General features: G+C 37.2%; 1 protein-coding gene across 3 annotated transcripts in view; it reads left to right on the forward strand.

The window, feature by feature from the left end:
• CREB3L1 (cAMP responsive element binding protein 3 like 1) overlaps positions 1 to 13809 on the forward strand; it is a 99502-nt gene that overhangs the window by 48025 nt on the left and 37668 nt on the right. For all 3 annotated transcript variants that reach the window (XM_026707633.2, XM_087921427.1, XM_087921428.1), the window contains 2 exons: positions 2991 to 3151; positions 10469 to 10547. In XM_026707633.2, coding sequence (XP_026563418.1) covers positions 2991 to 3151; positions 10469 to 10547 — 240 coding nt within the window. The remainder of the gene's footprint in view (positions 1 to 2990; positions 3152 to 10468; positions 10548 to 13809) is intronic.

The following is a 13809-nucleotide window of genomic DNA, read 5'->3' on the forward strand; positions in this document are numbered from 1 at the left end:
GTAAAAAAACAACAACATTGAGCTCGATATATTCTGCTTCAAATTCAGTACACTCGGGAAAGGGCTATTCTGACCATCCTGGAAATCTTTTGAACTTTGAAAGAGTTCTGATTCAAATTTGAAATAAACGTTTTGAGTTGAAAATGGGACTGTTTTAAGCTCAAAACAGAATGATAGAAACAATCTGTTTTGAACTTTGGGTAAATCTCTCTCTCTTCTCTCTCTCTTTCTCTCTCTCTTTCTCCCTCCTTCCCCTCCCTCCATGTCTGTCTGTCTGTCTGTGTGTGTGTGTAGAAAATTGCTCAAGAATTCTAAACATCCCTAACAGCATCAGAAAGTCATTTTTTCACCCTTTGGAGCTATAATTCTTTTTGGAAAATCCTTTCTGAGCTTATATAAGGATCACATATCTATTAAAAAGGCTTTCTCAGAGTATTGTCTTGCCTTAACTTTTCAGACTTTATACCTACAACTCAGTGGTGGGATTCAAATTTTTTTACTACCGGTTCTATGGGCATGGCTTGGTGGGCATGGCAGGGGAAAGATACTGCAAAATCTTCATTCCCTCCCCACCCCACTAACCTGATTTCCATCTCCGTTCTCCTGTGCAGGGCAACAAAAGAAGACCCAGCCGATCAGCTGGGACTTGGGAGGCAGAGAATAGATGGGGGCAGGGCCAGTCAGAGGTGGTATTTGCTGGTTCTCTGGACTACTCAAAATTTCCGCTACCGGTTCTTCAGAACTGGTCAGAACCTGCTGAATACCACCTCTGCTACAACTTAACCTCGTTGAAGATTTTCTCTGACTGATAAATCTTGCATTCTCTGATTCTTGGACAAAACTCAAAGTAGGTGAATATAGTTTCTAAAATATACACTAACTATAACCATTTGTTTCTTTTGCTCTTATCATCAAGCACTTGCTCCTTACATTCAGTCAAAATCCAGCTTCCTATAAACTTTCAGATCTAACCTGCTTTGGTAGAACAATATAGTCTTCTAAGTCATGTGGGAAAAAAGTTCTATGAGTTCTATGATTTTGCTCATCAGGACATAGTAAAAATCCCCTGGTCCTTAGCAGTTCTTAAAAGTAGGCAAATACCACCTCAGACGAACAACACATGCCATATTACACCATATCATCATTTATTTTACAACAAGAAAGTCAAAACGGAGAAGCCATTTATGAAAAAGTAAGTACACCCTATGATTCAATAGCTTGTAGAACTATTTTTAGAAGCAATAAAACTTGAAGTAATTATTTTCTTTATCAGTCTCTCCCATCGTTGTGAAGGAATTTTGGCTCACTCTTCTTTACAACACTGTTCAAAGAGGATGTACTTACTTTTTCACATGACTATATGTGACAGCCAGGCATGCATTTCAAGAGGGCTACTATCATTCCTCTTTTCTCCAAATTAACAGATAACAGATAATCAGAGTTGGAAGGGACCTTATAGGTCATCTAGTCCAACTCCCTGCCCAAGGGGGAGACCCTACACCATTTCTGACAAATGGCAGTCCAATCTCTTCTTGAAAGTCTCAACTGATGGCGCTCCCACAACTTCCGAGGGCAAGCTGTTCCATTGGTTGATTGTTCTCACTGTCAGAAAGTTTTTCCTTATTTCCAGGTTAAATCTCTCCTTGTTCAGTTTCCATCCATTATTCCTTGTCTGGCCTACAGTGGCTTTAGAAAATAGCTTGATCCCCTCCTCTCTGTGGCAGTCCCTCAAATATTGGAAGACTGCTATCATGTCTCCCCTGGTCCTTCTCTTCACTAGACTAGCCAAGCCCAGTTCTTGTAACCGTTCCACATATGCCTTAGTCTCTAGTCTCCTAATCATCCTGGTTGCTCTTCTCTGTACTTTAACCTTAATTATTTTACCTTTTCCTATATTGCTCTTGTCCTATGTATTTCTGAGTTAACTTTTATGCTATTCCCCAAACCTGTTTAGTTTTTTTAAAGTATACTTTCCAGAACAGTACATCCAAATAAAGAACTGTCTCAATTGCATAAGAGTTGCTGTATGGATTTCTACTCTTTTGAGGAAAGTATTTCCAGGTTGATAGCAACGTTAAACTTTTTCTCTCTTAATACAGCAGTGAACGCCTCAAACTCATAGGAACCTCTTCATATATTCCATTTGTAGAATACCCTGAGATCATGCTACCTAAGATGATGGCAAAAATAACTGAATTGGAGTAGTGCACATTCAACTTAAATCATGAAAGAGTGATTCCTGCCCTTAAACTCCCAAAGTGCTGAAAACAGACTGAACTGTTAAGGCTGAAACACATTTCTATGGAACTGTTTTGGGGTTTAAAATAGGACAATAAAGATGTGTTGGGAGCAAAATACTTCTCGGAAATCAAATGTTATTTCCACCCTTAATACTTCACTCTGGCTTTCTAGAATCATGCAAAAAAAAAATTATAATAAAAAATTAAGCCTGCTGGATCTAATCCAATATTGTCCATCGTTGTTTTAAAGAAACTTCTTGTGTCAACCTACAAACATACTTGTTTCATAAACCAGTATAGGACAGACTATCCTAACAGAGCAGATTCATATAGGAGATCAACCATTTTGTGCAATATCAGTTTTTTAAAAAAGTTTAAATATTGTCAAAATGCAGTTGGATTGAATCAAGCTCATCTTTGAGGTCTTGTGACAGTTCAGGTGAGGCTGGTGAAGTTTGGTAAGATTTGGTGATCTTGCAGAATTTTTCCATTTCTCTTTTAAAAACCTCTAAAATTGTTTAAAATGGAAGCACTGGAAATCGTAGCATATCCCTTTACTAGAGCTTAATAGAATGTATTTTCTGTTCTGAAATAAAGAAAAGCTTATTGTGCTGCTTCTTAGCTCTAAAATCATTGTTCCTTCAGATTTACATCTACTATCTGTGAAAGAGGATAGACCTCATTACATGGTATAGTGCTTCTCGTACACAGTGCTAGTATGACTTGGCCGTGATGTGTTTCTTTTCTCAGAATTGGAAAATGGTATGTGGGCCCTCCAGCACAAACTATGTTCCATCATGGTGAAGCAGGAGCAGAACATGGTGCCAGAAATACCTGAAACTCAGCTGCCGACTCATGCAGTTCCCATGATGAATCTTAACCCACTGCAAAGGTTGCCGGTCCCCAAAGAGGTGAGTTCATTGCACCAATAATGGCTGGAATGATCTGAGCCTTGGGACCTGAGAATGTGGCATTTAAAAAAATGATTTCTTCATCTTTCATTCTAAATAGAAAGGCTACTACAAGGTGGAAAGTGGGCAATTGAAGGATAATTGGATAGAGTGCTTTTGATCTTGATTCAGAAATGGCAGCCTTTGTGGGAACTATACCTTTATTAGGGATGCTAGTCCAAACAGTGGACAGGATTATTAATGATCAGCATAAGTGGAAAAATACACCCAAAATAGAAACTGTAAAGTGTATCTCCTAGAGGTTAACTCCTACAGGTTAACTTGCCCATTTGTTTCTAGAATAGAATAGAATAGAATAGAATAGAATAGAATAGAATAGAATAGAATAGAATAGAATAGAATAGAATAGAATACTAAGCCAACATCTGAGATACAATTAAAATTTTCTTTCTTCTAAAATTGAATAATTTTAATAATTATAACATGGCCAGTTTCTCAGGAGAGGCAACTTCTAATGTTCTAGTTACAATCTGCTGCAATTATATATTTGATCAATTCCCATTACCATTGGCAGCATGGGAACATTAGGAGTTATTGTTCAATACATGTGGATGACTGAACTAACTTTTTCATCATTTGCTAGTGATTTTGCAAAGGAAGAGATATTTTTTCTGTTGAAATGCTTCTCTTTATTTTTGTCATTTTGTAAAAATACAAATATTTCTGTGGGTGACATTTCAAACATGCTTTTCTTTTCTTATCTTTTTTATTCAAGTTTTACAACACAAATAAAGAACAGAAGCAGTAAAAAAAGAAAGAAAAGAGAAAAACAAAAATATGGAATGAATTGTAAAAAAAATAGGAAGAAACTTCCCATTTCCTTTTCAGCAACTATAAATACAATTACAACATTATCTCTTAATTAATGATTACAAAAACACTCTTTCTTTTTTATATTATCCATTTTTCCCTAGTCATCAAAACCACAAATTGTAAGTGCATTTTCTATTTCATAAAAAAAGTCTACAAATCGTTTCTAGTTGAACATAAATGTCATTTTTTTCTCTGATCAAAGCAGTTAATTTAGCCATTTCTGCAAGTTCTATCATCTTCATCAACATTCCTCTGTTGCGAGCTTTTCTACTTTTGAGCATATAATTTTGCTGCAGTTGTCATATACAAAAACAAAGCTCCATGACTTTTTTTCTAATTGCTTGTCCATTAATATCAAAAGAAAAGTATCTGCTTTCAGTTGCAATTTAACTTTCAAAATCTTCTGAATTAATGTATGTATACAAAATATTTAGGCTTTTTTACATGATAAACCCACCAAACATGATAAAATGTCCCTTCATGTTGTTCACATTTCCAGCAAAGATTCAAAATACATTTATACATTCTAGGCAGTTTCTCTGGTGACAAACACCAATGATGTGTCATTTTATAAAAATTCCCTTTAAGTCTAGAACATAATGAATATATTTCAACCATATATTTTTTCATTGGTCCATTTGTAATCTATAGCAAAAAGTTTTAGCTCATGTTATCATTATACATTCCTTCACTTGTTCGTCTTCTATGTCATTTCAGCAACTGTTTATACCTTCTGGCAATAACATGTTTATGTTTTTATCCACTTTAAAACGTACTGTCAATTATACATAAGGAAACCATTGACAAAGTTATCCTTCTATTATCAGACCTTCTCTTGATTTCATTTTACAATCCCTTTGAAAAAAATTCAAGTACTTCTCAGTAGGCTAGCCATTTATATTTGTTTATTATTTCTCATCTGTATAATGCTTCCTGCACTGACAGTCAAAAAGGTATTTAAAGGTAAAACCTCAGTTTATTCCGTACTCTCAAAATAGCCTGTGTATAACACAACAATTTTTAATCTATATTCACCTTATTTTTTTATCATATCATAGATATGCTTGCCACCCAAATCTCAAATCGTGATTTTCTAAATTCAGGAATCTTTTATTTCTTAAGAAAACCCAATCTATCACCAAGCTCACATATTTTAGATAAATCCCCATTAATGATTTTTTTGCACTATGAAAATTGATTTCAGCCATTTTATAAAATTTTCCCAAAATTCATATCTTTCAGAACTTTATCAAAAAATCTTTCAGCTGAAATCATTGTGAACAACTAATAACCATTATTCAGTAACGATATTGATCTGCAATTTCTTACATCAAATTTTGTTCCACTTTAAGTATTAATTGTCTTCCCAAGTCCATGGTATCCCTCCTCCCTGTAGAATATAATTCTTTTACTTTGTAAAAGTTCATCCTCAAACAACTTTTAAAATAAACTCTATATTTATCTGTTTCAGGCATCTTTTCTGGCTTATTCTTTTTAATTGCCTCTAAGATTTTTGTTATCATTGTAGGTCAGTTGTATTTGTTCATTTGTAAATCAATTGTATTTGTTCATTTGTAGTCCCTGGTAGATTTTGTTCTCCAAGATATCCATCTATTTTCTTCAAGACAATATCACGTCATTTATGTGGATTAAAATAACATTGAAAAAGTGTTTTTTCTGTGAAAACATTGCCCATTAGTATAGTATCCTGCTCTTGTAATTTCATTACCATTTTCTTTTTTCTTTCTCTTTGCTGTTTAAGCCAACTATCTCCCTGGTTTATTTGCAAATTCAAAATATATTTGCTTTGCATCATTAAATTTTATTTCCATTGCTCTTATTGTTAACATAGATAACAATAATCTGGACATCTGGAAACATCACAATCTAAGGCACATCTGAGTCTTTACTGAGTCTTTTTTATGTGGAATTTTAGAGATAATTAGCAAACATTCCATTCTGGATTATTCTCTTTTCACTAACTGTATGAATTGTATAAAGCATTTTCATTGAAAGTAAAAGTAACAAAAATAAAAGTAGCAGGATAAAATATGAAGGCCATCATCCTAACCATTGAAAACTTTTGTAGGTTCTCTTTTAATTGTTTTTTTGCCAATAAATCTTAAAACAAGTTCAATAAACCAAAGTCTCTCTTGTATTTTTGTAGCCTCAAAAGAAGATTTAACTCATTGCAAGGAATCTTATTTTTGTTGCAAAAGGATATCTTCTCTTCAGCTGAAATTGATTCCTTCTTAAAGTGATTAAGAGAAGGGAGAGCAAAGCAGTAAAGTTTGTAATGGTTTCACTTATTAGTGTAGCTGAATGTCCAGAGGTCCTGAGAACTCAGCTTCTGGATCTAGCTGCAAAAAACTTATCTGAATTTTCAATTTAATCAGAAGGACCTACAGTCTGGAACACAGGTGGTTAATCTATTGATATACTTTTGATCCAGAAAAATAAGAGCCAGCCAAAAATCTCCCATCCGCCTTTTAAAAGCTGCAGCAGCTCTCTGCATTTCAGAGGACATCAGGCTGCCATTCCCCACAAGAAGCAATCACTGATATCTCAAATATGCTTTTTAAAGAGCACAATTCCAGGGTAGTTTTCAAGAAGCTGAAGTGGAGATGTCAAAGTTTAAACAAATCAAGTTTGCTTTAGACACATTGGATTGGTCTTCTTATACATCCTCCTATAAGGCAGTGATGGCGAACCTTTTTCTTGTGCTGTGCCGAAAACGTGCCCATGCTGGCACCCACAATGCAATGCACCCAGGAATGGGATCTGATCGGTATAACTACCGGTTCCGTTGCTCTGCATCATGCGCGCATGTTCGAGTTGCATGAGTCGCGCGAGTGCAATTTACGATCTGAGCTGCCTGGACAGCTGAGCAGCGCTGCATGCAGGTACACAGCAGTTGGAAAAGCTCCTTTTTCCTGTTTTTTCAGCTGTGCTGTGCAAAGCAGCTGCAGTTGAAAAAGTAGGAAATAAAGGACAGGTTAAGAGCCCAGGTGGGCGGATGGGCCAAAACAGCAGCAGACACAGAACTGGTTCTGTGTCTGCTGCTCTTCAGAGCTACCAGTTCTGTAGAGCTGGACAGAACCGGTAGAATCCCACCCCTGAATGCGCCCCTCCCCCCTGCACATGTGAACACAACCCCCTGGGGTGCCCCCTTACTTGCAAAGTGCATGCGTGTGCCTCCCAGCTGATTTTTGGTCCATTTGTGGCCTTTTTCAGCCTCCTAGAGGCTCGAGGGAAGCCTCTGCAACCTCGGGAGGCTGAAAAATGGGCCTTCCAGAAATACTGGAAGTGCCCATTTTTAGCCTCCAGAGGGCCTCGGGACCCCACAAGAGGCCATTTTTGCCCTCCTGGGGGCTCAAGCAAAGCCTCTGCAGCCTTTGGAGGCCGAAAAACAGGCCCGTTTTTCGGCTCCCAAGGGCTTCAGAGGCTTCCCTCAAGTCTCTGGGAGGCCGAAAAAGGCCTCAAATGAGCCAAAAATCAGCTGGAAGACATGCGCACACACAGTGCAGATAAGTTTGGCTGGGGCTCGCATGCCCACACAGATAGCTCTGCATGCCACCTGTGGCACGTGTGCCATAGGTTCACCATCACGGCTATAAGGCGTTTCATCTGTTGGTCTGTTAAGGTACACCAGCTTACTGTATAAACTGTAAAGCATAGCAACCTTACAATGCAAAATCCTTTATAGCTCCCAGAATAGCAATCGAAATTTAGAAATGTATAGTCCAGAACATCTGGAAAATACCAATTTTAGGAAAGGGGAAGGATATATTGCAAAATGAGAAATCAGAATGACTGGACCAGATTCATCTCATGATGTCTTTTCTATCCATTTTTTCCCAATTTTTCCCTTCTTTTGTTGCTTTCCCCTCTTCCATCAATTTCACAATGGTGGTCAGAGGTATACTGTGTGCTTCTAATAGGCATACTACAACATTCATTCATTCATTTATATGCCGTCCATCTCGTAGTTCCAGATTACTCTGAGCGGCTTACAATGGGGACTTACAACATCCCCCCTTTTGCTAACCATTCCTACTGAGACAACTAATGGAACAATAAAGGTATGTAGCATGTCAACAAGGGGCACCTGAGAACTTCTCACCCAGAGTGCCAAATACCCTTCCTTGTTGCTTGCTTCCAAATCACACAACGTGTCTCATTGTAACTTCAATTTAAATTGCATGAATTAGAGTGTGATGGTAGTAATTTCTTCCCACTGTACTTCATTGCCAATGAGTTAAATTTCAAAAGGTTTGTCTGATCAGATATGAGTCCAGATTAGAGGCTTCAGAAAATGAACTATGTGTCAATTCAATAAAATCATTTATTCTGCACTTTGAAGGGTGAGAGAAGCTCATATATATATATTACAGCCTTCCTTTTCCCCCGTGAAGAGAACTCCCTTCATTTGGACTCAGTTGTGGGTTATCTTCCTTTCACTTACTGTGGATAAAAGTAGGAGGGAAAAACAAGGACACCATTCAAATCAAACTTGTACACAAAACTTCCTCTGTTGCTTTAAGTTTGAACTCCCTGGATTTTCAAATGTAGATCTATGTGGTGTGTGTTTGAAAACCATATTAACTTCCTTTGCCAAGCTATGTTTACAGTCTGAGACAGCATGAAATATATCTGTTTAATGAGAAAAAAAAATCTGGTGGGAAAAGAAGGCTGGTAACAGAAGATCTCATTGGTGCAGCTGGGAATTAATGGATCTTCATGTTAACTTTTCATCTCCTTTGATCAGAAACAGCTGTTAAATAGCCCTGCAGAAAATCCAGTGAACAGTAGAGGGTATTCTGTATCACCAAAGTTTGTGCAAAAGCATCCTGCACATATTACAACGTATCAAAGATCTGAATTTTGTTTTTTTAGAGACAGGAAGAAGGTAATAGCAAAAAATGACTGTCAACCTTGGAAATACTATCTGTGCAATGCACTTCTTTACCACATATACATGATGTTCACTTTTCTTTACCAAATGCTCTCATTTTTTAATATATTGTCTTTGGAAACAAGCAAACAATTTGGGACATCCATATGAAATCAGCCTTTAATATGCAAGTTGATAAAAAAGGATGACTAGGGAGAAAGTTAGAATGATGGTGGCTGCAATCACTAGGCATGTTGGTATTCACCTCAGTTCTTAATCTCTGCTGGTTTAGCTATAATTAAACTGTAGCTTTTATACATTAGTGGGATTCAATTTTTTTTACTACCAGTTCTGTGGGTGTGGCTTGGTGGGAATGGCAGGGGAAAGATACTGTAAAATCTCCAGTCAGAGGCGGTATTTGCTGGTTCTCCGAACTACTCAAAATTTCCTCTACCGGTTCTCCAGAACTGGTCAGAACCTGCTGAATACCACCTCTGCTTTTATACCATTGTATGTATGCTTGTATCTGGGAACTGCCATGGCTCAATAGTAGAAAACAAACTCTGCACAGACAGTGTACAAAAGCTACCCAGTGTACAAAGCTACCAATGACTGGAGAAATGACAAATGCTTAAGGAGAAGAAACAGAAAGCAGACAAGGTTCCATTGTGAAAGTTCAAATGGATTATTTACTGATTTCCTTCAGTGATGTATTGTCTATACTGACAGGTTATAACCCACTGTGGAAATCCATTTCAAGCAATGGCACAGAATTCAATGCCTCTTTTCTCGATACACCAGAATATTTTAGTGCATTGTATTACCAATTTAGATTGCCTGCCCTTTCTCTTCTGACCGGGGACTAGTTGGTGTATGCTATAATATACAGATGAATAGTAAAAAAATAGTGTGTAGGTGATCTCTAGAAGGATGATGGTGTCACCATTCTTGTATAAGGTAAATTCCCCTTGCACATATGTGCCAGTCATTTCCGACTCTAGGGGGCGGTGCTCATCTCCATTACAAAGCCAAAGAGCCAGCGCTGTCTGAAGACGTCTCCATGGTCATGTGGCCGACATGACTAAACACAGAAGGTGGATAGAACGCCGTTTCCTTCCCCCAAAAGTGGTCCCTATGTTTCTACTTGCATTTTTACATGCTTTCGAACTACTTGGTTGGCAGAAGCTGGGATAAGTAACAGGAGCTCAATCCGTTACATGGTGCTAGGGATTTGAACCGCCAAATTGCCAACCTTTCTGATTGACAAGTCAGCGTCTTAGCCACTGTACTGCTACTTGTATAGAGCCCTATTATCTCAGATTAAATCTGAGAGAAGTATGCAGCCTGACCCTAGAAGCAAATAATAAGATACAGCACAATTTTATTTTTTGTTTGTTTGTTTATATTTATATTTCACTGTCTTATCTCCCTCAAAGGACAATGTTTTGAGTCCTTGCAAATAATGTGATCTCATAGGGAAATCCATAATTCTTCAAAGCAAGAAGTTTTTAAAAACCATTAATATAATACATTTCTCAACTGTTTTACAGGCACCTATAGAAATGACTACCCAACCTGTAATCAAAGCTGAACCTAGAGAAGTGAACCAATTTTTAAATGTGCCAACAGGTGAGAAAAATTGGATAACTCAATGAGCTTTCAATGCTATCCAACTTCATATCTGTTATTATTTTATAACTATCTTGCCTTTATGATATTAGGGTAAACTTCCATAATAATAATAATAATAATAATAATAATAATAATAATAATAATAATAATAATAATAATAATAATATAACTCTCAACATCTCTGGGTGACTTACAACAATCAAACAACATAAAATTAGAATAAAATCAATCAAAGCTTTAAAATGATTAAAATCAATCTTTGGGAGAGAATTGGGCAGCATGCAAATTTACTGCATTATTTTAATCAAATATTGATTTGGATGAAATTGATCAATTTGATCCCTAGATTTGTGATAAAAGATGGCAACTGTTGTAAACCAGGTGATATGATATGAAGCCACACTCTCCCTTGTCAAAAGCCTGAGTGAAGAATCAGATCTTCATGGCACTTCTGAAAAAGGGGAAAGTGGGGGCCATCCATATCTCAGGGGGAACCTAATTGCAGAGGGCAGGAACCACTACTGAGATGAAGCATTTCTGAGGTCCCAATAGACGACTCTATTTGATCAAAGGAAGCCACAGTGCACCAAATGAAAGTGGCCTGGCAGATACTATGGGAGAAAGGCAGTCCCTAAGCCATGCATGGCTTTATAGGTAGCAACCAGTACCAGCACCTATCTTTTTGAAAAAAGGCTACTAGTAGGGTGTGATGGGCATTGTGAGTATGTGGCATTGTGAAGATTTGCCTCTTATAGTAGTTCCCTGTATTTCTAGAAAATAAAATGCAGATCAATACAACAGCATCTATCAAAATTTACAAACATATCTATTAGGCCTTAATGTAATTAAATTAGAATTTCTAATTTAAATAGGAGCATGTATCTGCCCTGTCATTTTAAATAGTTAATTGAGAGAATGCAAGAACAATTCTTAAGAGAATTGACTTTCATAACAATTTGATTGGGGTAATTTCCATTTTCTGGATATAATTTTAAAGTGCAAACTATTTATTTTAACCATATTCTTTCCCTTCAGCAATATTATGTCTGGCCTAAGTCTGTGAAATGCAAACCTTGAGGATCAGCAGTGTTGGAAAGCTGCCTCCTCCTTCTCCTCCTCCTCTTCCTCCTCCTCCTCGTCCTCCTCCTCCTCCTCTTCCTTCTCCTCTTTTACTGCTTTGGGTATTGAGGGACACAAAGTTTTGGCTCGTGTCCTTCCAGAAGCCTTGATCATTGTTAATTAATGTTGCTTAGTGGGTCTTTGATGGTGTCTCTCCATCTTCTTCTGGACCTGCCTCATGTTCTTTGACCTTCTCCTCCTTTTCTATATTCTTTGTATGGAAAGTTGGCTCCAAATTGTCAAATTGCCAGCCTTTCTGGAGTGAGAATTAGTAGATTGTTGTTATTTTTTTTAATAAGTCAATATTTCCTGCAATTTTGAAATGTTAGAGTTTTCCTTGGGTCTACCAGAAGTCCATCCATCATCTCTTTAGAAGGCAAAGGGATGGGGAAATCTGTAGTAATTAGACAATTGAAATGTTTTTCCTTAAATGAGAATCTTCCCATCACTACAATAGCTGAGCACCTTACAAAAACCATAATCACTTCGTTAAGTTTTAAGACCGAGATATAAATGAAGTCAGTAAATGCTTGCCCAGTTTCAGTAGTCTTATTTGAAATCCAGCCCACATTTCTCTGGCTTTTTTGGGTTAGTTATTGGCTGCATGTCATTGGAAGGATAATAACGAACGTTGCCAGTTTTTAATGTGCCTGGTAAAAAGATCTTAGCTTTATTTCCAGAAAGATAACAATATCAAGAATTCTGCTTGGCAGTAACTAACACTGCACAGAGGGACCTGTTTAGCTAAATGAACACATTTATTTATTTACTTTAAAAATGTAATGTCCTTCTCGGGTACTGGAAATTCATATGCAAATAAGCAAACAATAATTTACATAAAATATTAGGCTCTCTGAAATGTTTGGCTCACAATGTATCCCAACAGACCTGGCTTTTTAAATATAATGTAAGCATTAGCAAGAGCACTGTCTTCTATCAGCGGGAAAGTTAGTGGATTCGTGGGAGAACCAGCAGTTAACGAATCCACGTTCTGGCAAATGATATAGTAGAACTTGTTCCAAAAGACTTGTGAGACAACTCCCATGACTGGAATCTAGCAACTGAAGATTGTAACTTATTCAGAATAGAATAGATGCAACAGTGGAAATATTTTGGCTGTACACCTTCAAGAAAGTGCACTAGGTAACTCTGTGGAGACAACGTGGATATGTAGATGACAGAAAAGAAGGAGGGCAGGGCCATACAAGATTGCCATCAATATCTATCACATACTATTGAACCTAGAACAGGGTGTGTTGATCATGCTTTGCAGAAAGAAACTGTAGATATCTCATGAATGCACGAACTGATAACCCCATTGGTGTTGTCTATTGTGAGGTAAATTCTACTTAAACTTTGGATTCTCTAATTCCTGATATGCCTCTGGGACAATTTCCTCTTTTAGAAGATAGAGGAAGAAATAAGGAAATCAGCTTCATTTCACTGATTTTATCTTAGCCACAATCAAAGCTCAATAAATGAAATCAAAGAAGTAAGCACTTGGGAAAGCTGTAACAGTATTGGTTGAGGGCAACTGTGGGGCTGAAGATAAAAAAAAAGTTGAAGATGGTAGGTGTAATCATGTAATTGAAACCCTGTTCTCTTTTTGTGCATATGTGACATACCCAAAACACATGTTCAAAAGGGGTAGGTATGCCAAACGTATGTTTGTGCCTGCCAACTTGATTTATTTTAGCCCTTCCCTATGGATGCCCATTAAGTACTGCCAATGAACAGCCCCAAAAGTCCCTTAGACCCTGTCCCTGAGTATATTTAGTTCCAAGATCTGGATACATCTTAGACCCGGAGGCAAGTTTTTATTTTTATTTGTTTATTTCCTTTTCACATTTCTGTACTGCCCATCTCTCTCAAAGTTTCCACTTGTCCTGGAGTATTAGTTAGGAAGTTGAAGTAGGCCTTTTTTTACATAAAATCAAAACAAGAAAAATAAAGCCCATTGATAAGTAAGGATGGTCAGATGTTAAGAAATGGTGAAGAGAAGAGATTTCTGTCATTTCCAAGAAAGAATATTGCCTCTCACACATGAAAGCTCAGGTTGCAGTTCACACAAGTTGGAACTGGTTAGATTTATAGCCTTCTTTCACCAAATAACCTTTTTCTGCTGTTATCTTTGACCCAA

Source organism: Pseudonaja textilis, chromosome 1 (assembly GCF_049901715.1).
Source record: "Pseudonaja textilis isolate UNSWEBS1 chromosome 1, rPseTex1.2, whole genome shotgun sequence".
Lineage (NCBI taxonomy): Eukaryota > Metazoa > Chordata > Lepidosauria > Squamata > Elapidae > Pseudonaja > Pseudonaja textilis.